This window comes from Sinocyclocheilus grahami, unplaced genomic scaffold (assembly GCF_001515645.1).
Source record: "Sinocyclocheilus grahami isolate Dianchi unplaced genomic scaffold, SAMN03320097.WGS_v1.1 scaffold1070.1, whole genome shotgun sequence".
In the NCBI taxonomy this organism is placed as follows: domain Eukaryota; kingdom Metazoa; phylum Chordata; class Actinopteri; order Cypriniformes; family Cyprinidae; genus Sinocyclocheilus; species Sinocyclocheilus grahami.
This window is the reverse complement of record NW_015506249.1, coordinates 475507-492298: the sequence shown is the minus strand read 5'-3', so window position 1 is coordinate 492298 and position 16792 is coordinate 475507. Positions and strand designations below refer to the sequence as shown.

The 16792-nt window shown below is 36.2% G+C and overlaps 1 protein-coding gene and 1 pseudogene across 1 annotated transcript in view; one reads left to right on the top strand and one right to left on the bottom strand.

Annotated features, from left to right (window-relative positions):
- The window catches only part of LOC107566355 (calcium homeostasis endoplasmic reticulum protein), a 24011-nt gene extending 11518 nt beyond the window's left edge, over positions 1 to 12493 (bottom strand). Inside the window, exons 1-6 of the mRNA XM_016251785.1 lie at positions 12451 to 12493; positions 11642 to 11815; positions 9126 to 9161; positions 7351 to 7517; positions 4248 to 4385; positions 4010 to 4161 (exon numbers count right to left, since the gene is read on the bottom strand). Coding sequence (XP_016107271.1) covers positions 4010 to 4161; positions 4248 to 4385; positions 7351 to 7517; positions 9126 to 9161; positions 11642 to 11815; positions 12451 to 12475 — 692 coding nt within the window. The 5' untranslated portion in view covers positions 12476 to 12493. The remainder of the gene's footprint in view (positions 1 to 4009; positions 4162 to 4247; positions 4386 to 7350; positions 7518 to 9125; positions 9162 to 11641; positions 11816 to 12450) is intronic.
- Positions 1 to 16792, top strand: part of LOC107566357 (uncharacterized protein C19orf44-like) — a 33410-nt pseudogene that overhangs the window by 16076 nt on the left and 542 nt on the right.

The following is a 16792-nucleotide window of genomic DNA, read 5'->3' as shown; positions in this document are numbered from 1 at the left end:
AGAAAATACAAGAAAGAATATCGTTTACATGTAGCACGTCAATTCTCTCTCTCTCTCTCTCTGCGTGTGTGTGCGACGGCGAGTCATGCGCTTCACACTAGAGTTTACGGTACGTCAAATACAGGTGTGCTGCACATCCATTCAGATGAACTGAAGAATAGCACAGATCGCTTGACGGAGAGTGAAACTCTGAAGCGCTCAGTCAGAGAGTGTTCAGTGAGTTAAAAAGATGAGAGAGGCCTGTAATTTTCATCATAGGTATACCTCAACTATGAGAGACAAAATGAGGGAAAAAAATCCAGAAAATCACATTGTAGGATTTTTTTAAGAATTTATTTGCAAATTATGGTGGAAAATAAGTATTTGGTCAATAACAAAATTTCATCTCAATACTTTGTTATATACACCTTTTGTTGGCAATGACAGAGGTCAAATGTTTTCTGTAAGTCTTCACAAGGTTTTCACACACTGTTGCTGGTATTTTGGCCCATTCCTCCATGCAGATCTCCTCTAGAGCAGTAATGTTTTGGGGCTGTCGCTGGGCAACATGGATTTTCAACTCCCTCCAAAGATTTTCTATGGGGTTGAGATCTGGAGACTGGCTAGGCCACTCCAGGGCCTTGAAATGCTTCTTACGAAGCCACTCCTTTGTTGCCCGGGCGGTGTGTTTGGGATCATTGTCATGCTGAAAGACCCAGCCACGTTTCATCTTCAATGCCCTTGCTGATGGAAGGAGGTTTTCACTCAAAATCTCACGATACATGGCCCCATTCATTCTTTCGTTTACACGGATCAGTCGTTCTGGTCCCTTTGCAGAAAAACAGCCCCAAAGCATGATGTTTCCACCCCCATGCTTCACAGTAGGTATGGTGTTCTTTGGATGCAACTCAGCATTCTTTCTCCTCCAAACATGACAAGTTGAGTTTTTACCAAAAAGTTCTATTTTGGTTTCATCTGACCATATGACATTCTCCCAATCCTCTTCTGGATCATCCAAATGCTCTCTAGCAACCTTCAGACGGGCCTGGACATGTACTGGCTTAAGCAGGGGGTCACGTCTGGCACTGCAGGATTTGAGTCCCTGGCGGTGCAGTGTGTTACTGATGGTAGCCTTTGTTACTTTGGTCCCAGCTCTCTGCAGGTCATTCACTAGGTCCCCCCGTGTGGTTGTGGGATTTTTGCTCACAGTTCTTGTGATCATTTTGACCCCACGGGGTGAGATCTTGCGTGGAGCCCCAGATCGAGGGAGATTATCAGTGGTCTTGTATGTCTTCCATTTTCTAATAATTGCTCCCACAGTTGATTTTTTCACACCAAGCTGCTTACCTATTGCAGATTCAGTCTTCCCAGCCTGGTGGAGGTCTACAATTTTGGTCTTGGCCATGGTGGAGTTTGGAGTGTGGCTGTTTGAGGTTGTGGACAGGTGTCTTTTATACTGATAACAAGTTCAAACAGATGCCATTAATACAGGTAACGAGTGGAGGACAGAGGAGCCTCTTAAAGAAGAAGTTACAGGTCTGTGAGAGCCAGAAATCTTGCTTGTTTGTAGGTGACCAACTACTTATTTTACCGAGGAATTTACCAATTAATTCTTTAAAAATCCTACAATGTGATTTTCTGGATTTTCTTTTCTCATTTTGTCTCTCATAGTTGAGGTATACCTATGATGAAAATTACAGGCCTCGCTCATCTTTTTAAGTGGGAGAACTTGCACAATTGGTGGCTGACTAAATACTTTTTTGCCCCACTGTATATGTTTGTAAATGGCACAGTTTTTTAAATATCTGAAAGTACATTCTTAACATCAGTCAGTCAAGCATTATAATATGATAATCAAGTATTATTTAATGATAGAACTTTAGTAATTAGAATTAAAACTTGATAACCATGTTTGAATGCATATTAAGTCATTTTAACTGGACTGGTGGTGCTTTTTTGGTCATTCAGTGTTTCTTTAAAAAAAATGAGAAAAAACTAAGAAAAATACTGATAAGATAATAATGATATGAATTCTACTAATAAGAACAATATAAAACAAGGATTTATGAGCTACTGGATTCATGAATATTAATCAGGTTGTGTGCGTTCGCTCGAATTGATTTGCTGAAATCAAAACAGGGATGATAATAGGTGAGCGCCAGCCAATGAGATTGCCGTTTGCGCACTAGTCCCGCCCACTAGCGGAGAAAGCGGCAGTTCTTAAAAGCTGAAGAATTCCAAAGGAACGCTGTTATTTTGACAGGAAAATACAACAAAGAATATCGTTTACATGTAGCACGTCAATTCTCTCTCTCTCTCTCTCTGCGTGTGTGTGCGACGGCGAGTCATGCGCTTCACACTAGAGTTTACGGTACGTCAAATACAGGTGTGCTGCACATCCATTCAGATGAACTGAAGAATAGCACAGATCGCTTGACGGAGAGTGAAACTCTGAAGCGCTCAGTCAGAGAGTGTTCAGTGAGTGAAAATATATCTGTGCTAAACTTATACTCGGCCTCCAACTCACACACTGGCGAGTAAAATCTGAGAATTTATTAGCCATTGGCTAATATTAGACATCATTTATTTGCCCAGAGTGAAGATTTAGTTGCATATGTGAGTGATTTACTCGCAATGTAGAGGGTTGATAAAGATTTGATTCTCATACAGCCTAATTAACCCGCTAACAATGTGCTTTAGTTTACTGGTGTTCATTCAGCTCTTCAGCTACAGCGCACTCAGCTCAAACCGCAATGCTTCTATTTGAAACAGTGGTATTAATTTAAGATACTTCTTTTTCAAAATCATTGATATATTATTAATAATAGCCACCACTTTTATTTGTATCTTATTTTTTTCATCAACAATATGGTTTAATTAAAATAATTTAATTATTGTCAGTGCGGAGGATATTTCGTTTAATTTATCCATGGCACATGATTTATTTATTTTTTTACATGCAAGTAATGTTGTCTAGTTACTTGTTTCTATTATTTAAGCATTATTAAATTTATTTGTAAGGCTGCTTTATGTTTGATTTATGCTGAAGTGTTTAATGTCTTTTAATGGTAAGACTTTTTTGGTAATCAGGCTCTCAAAAATTATGTAAAAATGTGGATTTAGGTTTATCGGGCCAACATATCGTTTATCGGCTTTCATATTTAAACAATTATCGGTTATCGGTATTGGCCAAAATTTTTATATCTGTGCATCCCTAGCATCAAAATAAAAATTAAGTGAAAGTTAGGATTCAAATTACATTTTTAAATGAAATAATATTACCCGACCAGTGTTGTTGTTCTCGTAAATTAAAACTTTAAAACTATTTTGTTTATTTGAAATACATTTTTTAAAATGTATTAATTTATTTCAACTTATTTTATTTCAGTTAGTTTTTCAGGTGACATTTTACATGTTCAATTACTACAACAAAAATTTAAATGAATAATTAATTGAATTAATTAATTTTAAAAAAACAACAACACAACAGCATTACACTAAAATTTAAATTAATGTGATGTCATTATTTAAATATATTATTTAGTTGTTCTTGAGTTATGCAATTAAAATAACCCTGATCAATAACTCAAATTAAAAAATTTCTAACTTTGATTTACTTTAAGTTGAAGACTTAAATTACTATAACATTTCTAAAACTAAAACAAATTTAAAAACATAATAAATATTTATTTATTATTATAAAATTGTATTATAACATTAAACATTGTATAAACTATAAAAATACAACATTAAAAGTATATATTATAAATAATTGTTCAAAACAGTTCAATATATAGCTAAAAAAATTACATAGTGTTAATGTATATAAATATTAAATTATAAGAAAAATGCTAAAAACAACAAAATAATAAATAATGCATTTGAAAAATAAATTATAATTTAAACAATTCAAAATATTAATGAATTCTATATTAGTATATTTATAACACTAAAATAACGGTCTACACTTTTAGCTAATTTAAGTTTTCATATATATTGTAACAGTTCAGATAAAATCTCTGCATCTCACCAGTGATGCAGGACGTCATTAGTCAGATAAATGAGATGCAGGCGGAGCTCGAAATGTGCCTCGTCTGCAGTGATGCGGTTTCTGAGATGCGACGCCATCAGCTCGCAGTGCGGCGGGGTCTTAGCATTACTGAACATCCAGTTCTTTCCAGCCTGAGAAAGAGAAATAACCAGATAATGACTAATCTGAGACACATCAGACAGAGCGGGCGTGAGTGAGGCAGGTTTCCGGCTCGTACCGATATGGCGTCTTTGGTGCAGGTGTCTATGATGGGCTGGAGCAGGTTGTCGAACTCGTTCATGTCCAGCTGCGTCTCCACCAGCAGTTTCTGCATCTGCTGCTCCATCGCCAGAGAGATGGCAGCCGTCACTTGCTCCTGAAACCCCAAAACACATTTATTTAACAGATTATATCAATGTTCAAAAGCATGGGATCAGTAGGACTATTTTTGGATAAGAAATTCGTTTTTTCAGCAAGGTGCTGCTCCTGCTGCTGGAGGTTTCACTGGCTCTGCTGGATGAAACGATTTTGAACAGCTTGAAGTTTGAAGATTTTACTCAAAGTCAATAAAATGTTATTAACACTGCTAAAATGTTTAAGCAAGTTGCTAACATTTTAAAACATTAACAATTTAGTATGCTGCTACCATGTTTTTTATGCTTTGCTTCCATGTTTTAACACAATCCTAGTATGTTTGAGTGTTTCTTGCATGTTTTAACACATCGCTAGCATGTTGCTAAAATGGTTTTTTTACATATTGCTATAATTTTTTTTCCATTTGATTTTACACATTACTAACATGTTGCTATCATGAATTAACACATTGCTAGCCTGTTGTAACGCATTGCTAACATGATTCAAGCATGCTTTAACACATAGTTAACAGTTTTAACAGCATGTTTTGAACGTTGTTAACATGATTTAACACATTGCTAGCATATTTAACATTTTGCTAATGTTTTAACGTGTCCTAACATGATTTATCATGCTGCCAACATGAATGTTATTAACACTGCTAAAATGTTTAAGCAAGTTGCTAACATTTTAAAACATTAACAATTTAGTATGCTGCTACCATGTTTTTTATGCTTTGCTTCCATGTTTTAACACAATCCTAGTATGTTTGAGTGTTTCTTGCATGTTTTAACACATCGCTAGCATGTTGCTAAAATGGTTTTTTTACATATTGCTATAATTTTTTTTCCATTTGATTTTACACATTACTAACATGTTGCTATCATGAATTAACACATTGCTAGCCTGTTGTAACGCATTGCTAACATGATTCAAGCATGCTTTAACACATAGTTAACAGTTTTAACAGCATGTTTTGAACGTTGTTAACATGATTTAACACATTGCTAGCATATTTAACATTTTGCTAATGTTTTAACATGTCCTAACATGATTTATCATGCTGCCAACATGTTTTTTTTTATATGTTGCTAGCATGATTTATCACACTGCTAATATGTTTTAACTAGGGCTGTCAGTTTAATGTGTTAACTTTAGTTATGGAAAAATAACGCGCTTAAAATATTTTAACGCAGTTAACACACTGGCCCCGCCCCCAGACCTGTATGTCATCTTACATTTCATACAGTTGACTGTTGACAAATATGGTGTTCAACCAAGTCTCTGCCTTTCTCACACAGAACAACCTCCTCGACAGCAACCAGTCTGGTTTCAGAAGAGGACATTCAACCGAGACTGCCTTGCTCTCAGTTGTTGAAGCCATAAGACTGGCAAGAGCGGATTCCAAATCTTTAATACTTATCTTGCTGGATCTGTCCGCTGCTTTTGGCACGGTTAACCACCAGATCCTCCTGTCAACACTATTGGCAAAGGACATCTCAGGAACCACACTCCAGTGGTTTGAGTCTTATCTCTCAGATAGGTCCTTCAAGATATCTTGGAGAGGTGAGGTGTCCAAGTCACAACATCTAACTTCTGGGGTGCCTCAGGGCTTAGTTCTTGAACCAATTCTCTTTTTTCTTTGTCTACATGGCATCACTAGGTTCTGTCATTCAGAAACAAGGCTTTTCATATCACTGTTATGCTGATGACACTCAACTTGCTCCTCTCAATCCATCCTGGTGATCCGACGATAGCTGCTCACATCTTAGCTTGTCTAACAGACATTTCTTGCTGGATGAAGGACCATCACCTTCAACTCAACCTTGCCAAGACAGAACTGCTTGTGGTTCCATCAAACCCATCGTTTCATCACAATTTCACCATCCAGTTAGGCACATCAACCATAACTCCTTCAAAAAAAGCCAGAAACCTTGGAGTTATGATTGATGATCAGCTGACTTTCTCAGACCACATTGCTAAAACTGCCCAGTCCTGCAGATTTGCTTTATTCAACATCTAGAAGATCAGGACCTTTCTTTTGGAACATGCTTCACAACTCCTTGTTCAAGCTCTTCTTCTGTCCAGGCTGGACTATTGCAATGCTCTCTTGGCCGGTCTTCCAGACAGTTCTATCAAACCTTTACAATTAATTCAGAATAAATTTTTAACGAGCCAAAAAGAATGCACGTCACACCTCTGTTTATCAATTTGCACTGGCTACCAATAGCTGCTCGCATAAAATTCAAGGCATTAATGTTTGCCTACAAAACAACCACTGGCTCTGCACCCCTTTACCTAAAGTCATTACTTCAGACTTATGTGCCTCTAGAAGCTTGCATTCTGCAAGTTAACGTCTGCCCAACTCAATCCGAGCAGCTGAGTCCTTAGCCATCTTCAAGAATCAGCTTTAAAAAAAAAAACTCTTCCATCTTTATTTGACCCTCTAACTCTAGCATTCTCTACTCTAATTCTATTCTTTATAAAAAAATTAAAATTAAGCTTGCACTATTTATTTACTAACTGCTTGTTTTCAAGATTCTCTAATCTTTTTGTATTTTATATTTGTTTTCTTTTTATTTATTATGATTTTAAAAAACCTTGCTAGGTGTACTGCGTTAAGCTAACTGAGACTTATGGAATGACCATATTGCACTATTATTGCTCTTTTGTTGATTTTGATTGTTTCCATTGTCCTCATTTGAAGTGAAGTGACATGTGGCCAAGTATGGTGACCCATACTAGGAATTAGTGCTCTGCATTTATCCCATCCAAAGTGCACACACAGCAGTGGGCAGCCATTTTTGCTGCGGCGCCTTTGGGTTATGAGTCCGACTCTCTAACCATTAGGCCACGACTTCCCCAACACGCTGTAAATCGCATCTGCTAAATGTCTAAATGTAAATGGACCATCAAAACTACGCAAAGTCCCATAGACTTTTCATTGAGTGGGTCAAAACTTTTGTGCGCAAAAGATTTTAATGCGCCTGTCTGAGACTGAGCAGGTGTTGCTCCTGCTGCTGGAGGTTCCACTGGCTCTGCTGGATCAGCTCCTCCACAGACGGCGTGGTCGGCGGGATCGGCGGCGGCGGGAGCATCGTCATCGGCGCGGGAACATCTGTGACCTCTTTATCCGGAGGTTTACAGAGCAGTGCTAATCACAAGAACACACAGATGCAAAAACTATAACTCCTTCTGTGTGCCGAGACAAACATCTGCCTGCCAGTACATCCAGATCTGATGGATGTGAGTGAACGGTCACACTACTGAAGGAAGCTTGACTCTCGTTTGAATGGACGTTCCCAGAGCAAAGCCATTCAGATCAGAGAAACATGCAGGAAATCACTCATGCTGGTTTGTTCCCCTCTGATTTTCCATGTCTGGAGACAGTCGCATGAAAAACTCGGGAATACATTAACAAAACATTAAGCTGAGGAAAGCATGGGGATACAACATACTGAACTGACTGCAAATAACTGAGGGGAAAAGAAATCCAGTAAAGAACCGAAAGAAAAAGTGCTTGCTTGTGGCTTCCTTAGATTGAAAATGAAACTGAAAATTTGAATCACGATTTATACGGAATACTTGCATTTGAAAAACAAACAAAAGTCAACCAAAAATCAAATCAAGCTGCACAAGTTTATATATCATGTATGCTGCAAAAAACAGTGCAGTAAAGTAATGTGCTTACCTAAAAACATAAATTTGCTGAAAATGTGCTCACCTTCGGACCATCCAAGATGTAGATTAGTTTGTTTCTTCATCAGAACATATTTGTAGAGATGTAACATTATCACCACAATGGGTGCCGTCAGAATGAGAGTCCAAACAGCTGATAAAAACTTCACAATAATCCACACCACTCCAGTCCATCAGTTAACATCTGGAGAAGACAAAAGCTGCGTGTTTGTAAGAAACAAATCCATCATTAAAATGTTTTTAACTTGGATAGAGTCCGTTACCCGTAATGTTGCTTCCTCCAGTGAAAAAGTTGTCTTATCTGAAATAGTTGAATATGCAGAAATATGAGCCTATAATCCATAATAACTCTTCCTCTGCTGAAAAAGTCCATCTCCTGTTGTCTCTCACATCAACATCCACCCACATATTTGATTAGAGCTGTTTTGGCTTGTAAACGATGCTTGAACTGTGCAGATTTCTCTCCTGATTCAGACAAGATGAATTTTTTCACTGGAGAAAGCAACATTATTGATAGAGGACTCTCTATCAAAGTTAAAAACACACTGATGAAGGATTTGTTTCTTACAAACATGCATGTTTTCACTTCACAAGATGTTAACTGATGGACTGGAGTGGATTACTTGTGGATTATTGTGATGTTTCTATCAGCTGTTTGGACTCTCATTCTGACGGCACCCATTTACTGCAGAGGATCCACTGGTGAGAAAGTGACATAATGCTAAATTTTTCCAAATCTGATGAAGAAACAAACTCATCTTCATTTAGGACAGTCTGAGGGTGAGGACATTTTCAGCTAATTATCATTTTTGGGTGAACTATTCTATTAATTCTTCGAATATCCCGAAATACGAGAGATAGTAACAGCGATGGTTGGCAAACACTACCAAAAGTGTTTCACAGCTGTTTTTGAAAGTTTCAACCAATTTTACAGGTTGAAGTATGTCTGAGAAAACATAAGCCACAACATAATCTGTCAATAGTGTCAAGCACTAATGATACAGAAGAACTTCATGAATACCAGGCAAAATTCAACATTTCTGATCATCGGTCTAATAAATACCTTCCATTTTATATTCATCATCATGAGAGCCAGAATCTATAAAGGAGAGAAGCACACCATAAAGATGAAACTTACACACAATACAGCTGTCAAACAGGCAAATCTAGCTGTACATTTCAATCACACAAGCCCTGTGTTAGTAGCATTACCTAAAACTAAATCTAAACACATTTTTTGTTAATTGAAGCTGAAATAAAATGAAAATAAACTTTATTTGTAAAGCTTAAAATGCCTTGACCCCTAACTGAAATAAGCTTAAGTTGAAGCACCAAGTTTACAAAAAATAAATAAGATTACTAAAAACTAAAGCAGAACTAAGCCTAAAATTGAAGTAATATCAAATAAACCTAAACAGTAATATTAAAAAATAAATAATAATAATAAAAATGCAATATTAATATCTATTAATAAAAATAATATTAAAATAACACTGGTTAGTTGAAATTAGACTTGTTCCGGTATTCGGTAATGCAATATATCACGGTAATGAATATGCACGATATTGTTATCGTGGGCACTTATTGCACTTTACATTAGGGCTTCATTAGTTAACATTAGTTAATTAGTTAACATAAACTGCCAATGAAAAATTCTTCTGAACATTCATTAATCTTAGGTATTCCAATATTTAATAACACGTTGTTAAAATCGAAAGTTGCAACCGTGTTGCCAAGACTTGTATTTTTTAAACAAAGATTAATAACTTCTGTAGCAAATGCAACTATTGCGCATTGTGAATGTTAATGCATTAACTAAGCTTAACTAATGAGGTCTTACTGTAAAGTGATACCTATTGGTCTTTATAGTTCTTTTGCACTTTAATCTGTGTAACATTTTTAACTTTATAAATTTTTCTGTATTGCTTTATTGCATTTAAATGTTCAGTTATTTCTGTTATAAGAAAAAAGTTATTAAACCTGTCATACTGTATTACGACAGCACCTAAACTAAATTGCAATATCGTGATAATACCGTATACCGCGATAAAAGCATTAGCAGTTAACCGCAACATGAGAATTTGATACCGGCATATCCCTAGTTGAAATAAAATGCGACTTATGCTCTGCAGCGGTTCATTCACGTACGCTGCTGATGTTCGATGGCCAGTTTGTATTTGTAGTAGCCGAAATATTCCCCTCCGAACAGAAAGGAGAACTTGAGGTTGTCTTTCTGCTTCTCCATGGTCATCTTCTCAAACTCGGGTCCATTCCGGGCGACAAACTGGGCCAGTTTATCAATGACATTACGCAGCTCTTGATCTGATGGGGAAAAAAATAAAAATACAATACACAAAATATATACATAGTATATTTTTTAAACATAACCGTTCATATAGTATTATTTTAATGACTATAAGGAACTATTTTAAGACGTTTGGAAATATTTGCCATCTTTTTAAAGTGTAAGAAGCGTTCAGCCATTTTCTTTCCCATCTTTTCAATCGCTAACATCAACTGCCCACAGTTTTAGTGCAGTAAGTATATTTGTACTTGTAATGTTGACATCTACTTTTGAATTTTTTTTATTAAAGATATTAGCTGTACATTTCAATCACACAAGCCCTGTGTTAGTAGCATTACCTAAAACTAAATCTAAACACATTTTTTGTTAATTGAAGCTGAAATAAAATGAAAATAAACTTTATTTGTAAAGCTTAAAATGCCTTGACCCCTAACTGAAATAAGCTTAAGTTGAAGCACCAAGTTTACAAAAAATAAATAAGATTACTAAAAACTAAAGCAGAACTAAGCCTAAAATTGAAGTAATATCAAATAAACCTAAACAGTAATATTAAAAAATAAATAATAATAATAAAAATGCAATATTAATATCTATTAATAAAAATAATATTAAAATAACACTGGTTAGTTGAAATTAGACTTGTTCCGGTATTCGGTAATGCAATATATCACGGTAATGAATATGCACGATATTGTTATCGTGGGCACTTATTGCACTTTACATTAGGGCTTCATTAGTTAACATTAGTTAATTAGTTAACATAAACTGCCAATGAAAAATTCTTCTGAACATTCATTAATCTTAGGTATTCCAATATTTAATAACACGTTGTTAAAATCGAAAGTTGCAACCGTGTTGCCAAGACTTGTATTTTTTAAACAAAGATTAATAACTTCTGTAGCAAATGCAACTATTGCGCATTGTGAATGTTAATGCATTAACTAAGCTTAACTAATGAGGTCTTACTGTAAAGTGATACCTATTGGTCTTTATAGTTCTTTTGCACTTTAATCTGTGTAACATTTTTAACTTTATACATTTTTCTGTATTGCTTTATTGCATTTAAATGTTCAGTTATTTCTGTTATAAGAAAAAAGTTATTAAACCGGTCATACTGTATTACGACAGCACCTAAACTAAATTGCAATATCGTGATAATACCGTATACCGCGATAAAAGCATTAGCAGTTAACCGCAACATGAGAATTTGATACCGGCATATCCCTAGTTGAAATAAAATGCGACTTATGCTCTGCAGCGGTTCATTCACGTACGCTGCTGATGTTCGATGGCCAGTTTGTATTTGTAGTAGCCGAAATATTCCCCTCCGAACAGAAAGGAGAACTTGAGGTTGTCCTTCTGCTTCTCCATGGTCATCTTCTCAAACTCGGGTCCATTCCGGGCGACAAACTGGGCCAGTTTATCAATGACATTACGCAGCTCTTGATCTGATGGGAAAAAAATAAAAATACAATACACAAAATATATACATAGTATATTTTTTAAACATAACCGTTCATATAGTATTATTTTAATGACTATAAGGAACTATTTTAAGACGTTTGGAAATATTTGCCATCTTTTTAAAGTGTAAGAAGCGTTCAGCCATTTTCTTTCCCATCTTTTCAATCGCTAACATCAACTGCCCACAGTTTTAGTGCAGTAAGTATATTTGTACTTGTAATGTTGACATCTACTTTTGAATTTTTTTTATTAAAGATATAACATTCACAGTACAGTAAGAATAACATTAACAAAAAAAATCCGAAAAGATATCATTCACAGGGGGACACAGTCAGTCAAAGCAATAAAATACATACAAAACAGTAAATACATAATAATAAAAACAACCTACTGTTTTACATCTTACAACTTACATCTACTGTAAAAGCTTTATATATATATATAAGTTACACAGTAAGTCAGTGAATACACCTGCAAGCGATTTAGCATCCCACCCACACTAAATAACCAGCACATAAATGCTCATTTTATGTGATAATTGTGTGTTTGTTAGTGAGGTTTTGTCATGTATCAGTGTATTCGCGCTCGCGCTGCGGTACAATCACTCAAGCGTAGTTACCTTCTGGAGGCGTGGAAATATCCATTTTTCTTAGGATTACTCGCTAGTGGTTCATGGATGAGCTAATGATTTATTAACGTAGTGGAATGAAGCAGGGTGAGGCTGAAAGTCGTCGAAGCGAAACAAGGCCACTGAACGAGCGTGACACACGGCTCGAAAGCAGCAGAGCTTTTATTATGCCACAGTCGACCGCTTCCGCTGCTTCCGGTCGTGTGTATGTGGGGTAAAGCAGCGCTGTTTTATCATACTAGATACATTTGAAAGTTCGGTTATAATGCTACTCCGTGTGGTCGTCACCGGTCTAATAAAACGCACAACATATTAAATACAGCAATATTTGCTGTTTCCATGTTTTCTACAAAACAAAATTCGAGGGGTTATGACGTCATTGGCAGGCGACACAATGACACGATGGACCCGGTCCGGGTCGCTAGTTAAAATTGCTTATTTCTCTGGATTTAAACATTCTTCGAAAAATTTGAGATAAAGTACGTACACAAGTCAGCAAAATATATAACACTTCTAGTGGATATTTTAATTAAAAAAAACTTACATATTGTGCCTTTAAGCATTTGCTTATTTAAATCCTGACTGAATTTTTATTTTATTTTATTTTTTTGTCCGGGCAGTGTAACAATAGCGTATGCTTGTAAATGAGGTCTAAAACGGTGCTTCTCAATCGGGGGGCTGGTGACCACTATAGGGGACTTAGCAAACTTCAAAGGGGAATTAAGAAGTCTAAATTATTTAAAATATTTAAGTTTATAAAACTCCAAGGCCCCCTTCATCCAAGATCCACATATATATATATATATATATATAGGCATGTTGTAATAAAAATAAGTAAAATAGTACATATGATTTTAATGTTTTCTTTTAGAATTTGAAAATAAGATTTTTTTGAATAATTTTACTGTTGCTTCTTCTAATCAATCAGCTTCACAATTTTTGGACCACTTGAAAAACAATAACGATTAAGGTGTGTTCTGGTATATATGGTTTATGAGGGCACAAATGTGTATAAAGACATAGTAAACATGATTTCTGAGGACACTTCCTGTGACCCCGTAAACCAAAAATGCTTTTTAAAAAAATAGTAAATGGTGTTTTTTTTTAACTCAAATAGTTTTCTGTAAGGGGTAGGTTTAGGTGTAGGGCGATAGAATGTACAGTTTGTACAGTTTAAAAACCATTACGCCTATGGAGAGTCCCCATAAACCACATATGCAAGAATGTGTGTGTGTGACCTATATATATACAGTGGGGCAAAAAAGTATTTAGTCAGCCACCAATTGTGCAAGTTCTCCCACTTAAAAAGATGAGAGAGGCCTGTAATTTTCATCATAGGTATACCTCAACTATGAGAGACAAAATGAGAAAAGAAAATCCAGAAAATCACATTGTAGGATTTTTAAAGAATTGGTAAATTCCTCTGTAAAATAAGTATTTGGTCACCTACAAACAAGCAAGATTTCTGGCTCTCACAGACCTGTAACTTCTTCTTTAAGAGGCTCCTCTGTCCTCCACTGGTTACCTGTATTAATGGCATCTGTTTGAACTTGTTATCAGTATAAAAGACACCTGTCCACTGTGTGAATCCTAGTTACCACGGGATGTTAATCCCGTGGCAAAAGACAGAGAAACAAATACAAACATAATTAGCGTAGCTGCTGTTCCAACCAAGCAAAAATGATTTGTTTAACCCAAACTAATGAATAATAATGTGCATTTGATTAGATATAACTGCAGTAAAAGATTATGACTGCAGTAAAAGATTATGAGATGCATTATTTGAATGCTTGGCCAAAGAGATGTGTCTTTAATCTAGATTTAAACAGAGAGAGTGTGTCTGAACCCCGAACGGTATCAGGAAGGCTATTCCAGAGTTTGGGAGCCAAATGCGAAAAAGCTCTACCTCCTTTAGTGGACTTTGCTATCCTAGGTACTACCAAAAGTCCAGAGTTTTGTGACCTTAGGGAGCGTGATGGATTGTAGCGTGGTAGAAGACTAGTTAGGTATGCAGGAGCTAACCCATTAAGGGCCTTATAGGCAAGTAATAATATTTTGTAACTGATACGGAACTTAATAGGTAGCCAGTGCAGAGACTGTAAAATTGGTGTAATATGATCATATTTTCTTGACCTGGTAAGGACTCTAGCCGCTGCATTTTGGACTACCTGTAGCTTGTTTATTGAAGATGCAGGACAACCAGCTAGCAGTGCATTACAGTAGTCCAGTCTAGAGGTCATGAATGCATGAACTAGCTTTTCTGCATCAGAAACGGGTATCATGTTTCGTAACTTGGCAATGTTTCTAAGATGGAAGAATGCTGTTTTTGTAACATGGGTAATATGATTTTCAAAAGACAAGTTGCTATCTAATATAACACCCAGATTTTTGACTGTAGAGGAAGTAACCGTACATCCGTCTAGTTGCAAATTGTAATCCACGAGATTCGTTGTACTGTCTTTTGGTCCAATAAGTAATATCTCTGTCTTATCCGAATTTAATAGGAGAAAATTATTGGTCATCCAATCTTTTACATTTTTAACACACTCTGTTAGATTTAGAAATTTAGAAATTTCATCTGGTCTTGTTGAGATATATAGTTGAGTATCATCGGCATAACAGTGGAAACTAATCCCTAATTATATTATAATATTACCAAGTGGCAACATGTATATCGAAAATAGCAGAGGACCTAGGACAGATCCTTGTGGCACTCCATATTTTACTGGTGATATTTGAGATGACTCCCCATTTAAATGAACAAGGTGGTAGCGATCGGACAGGTAGGATCTAAACCATCTTAAAGCCTGCTCTTGAATACCTGTATAGTTTTGTAATCGATCTATGAGTATGTCATGATCTATAGTATCGAATGCAGCACTAAGATCAAGTAAAACTAGCAATGAGAGACAGCCTTGGTCTGACGCAAGAAGTATGTCATTTGTAATTTTAACAAGTGCAGTTTCTGTGCTATGGTGGGGCCTGAAACCTGACTCTCTGTGGTCCTGATTTAATCCTGAACTCTCCTCCATGATCCACACTATTTAATTTTTTTTAATCTATCATAAACAGGCAAAATTAAGTAACCCTTTTAAATTGCAGAAAATTCTGGAGCGGGTATATACATATATACAGTTGAGGTCAAAAGTTTACATCCCCCTTTCAGAATCTGCAAAAGGTTAATTATTTTACCAGAATAAGAGGGATCGTACAAAATGCATGTTATTGTTTAGTTAGTACTAACCTGAATAAGATATTTCACATAAAAGACTTTTACGTATGGTCCACAAGAGAAAATTATAGTTGAATTTATAAAAATGACCCCGTTCAAAAGTTTACATACACTTGATTCTTGCCTGAATGATCGACAGCCATTTTTTTTTTGTTTAGTGATAGTTGTTCATGAGTCCCTTGTTTGTCCTGCACAGTTAAACTGCCTGCTGTTCTTCAGAAAAATCCTTCAGGTCCCACAAATTCTTTGGTTTTCCAGCATTTTTGTGTAGTTGAACCCTTTCCAACAATGATTTTGAGATCCATCTTTTCACACGGACAACTGAGAGACTCATATGCAACTATTACAGAAGGTTCAAATGCTCAGTGATGTTCCAGAAGGAAAAACCATGCATTAACCGGGGGGTGAAAAAAATCCCAGGATGGCAACGACGATGATGACCGTACTTTATCACAATCATCATCTTCCAGTCGCCACTCAGACTCTTCCTCGAGGTCTAGCTCGTCCAATGCAATGGTAACACACGGCCCCAGTTCTGACAGTCACTTGAAGGAGGTTGCAATTACAGACTCAGGCAGATGGACTAACTTACACATGGTCTTCTGGTAGGTTTACATTATCTGATACTTCAGGCCAGCCAGACTATTTTTTGGGGGGTGTTCCTCAGGGTTATAGTTTAGGACCACTTTGTTCTTGTTCTGCGAAAAATGTATTTGGGACAAGCACTCACCCAAATCATATTTCATATTAAAATCAAAATGTTATTTATTATTTGTTTGCATTGTGACTATTTTCATGACATTTAAGCACATTTTGCTCCAAACTCCCATTACCATAATGCAAAAAACCTGGACATGTTTTTGTGAGATCCACCCATTTATGTTGTCAATTGTTTCAGGCATGGCTGCCGTTGGTCCATCACTGGGCATGACGTACATGGACCCCCACCCCAATAGCCAGTCACACAGTCAGCACTGAAACCATCGAGAGTGAGTACACAATATGAACTACACGCTTTACGTCTGAATAACCCTGAACCTAGGAAACATGAATTTCTCAAGTGGTTATTATAAAGAATCAGAACATTTCAGTCACTGAGGA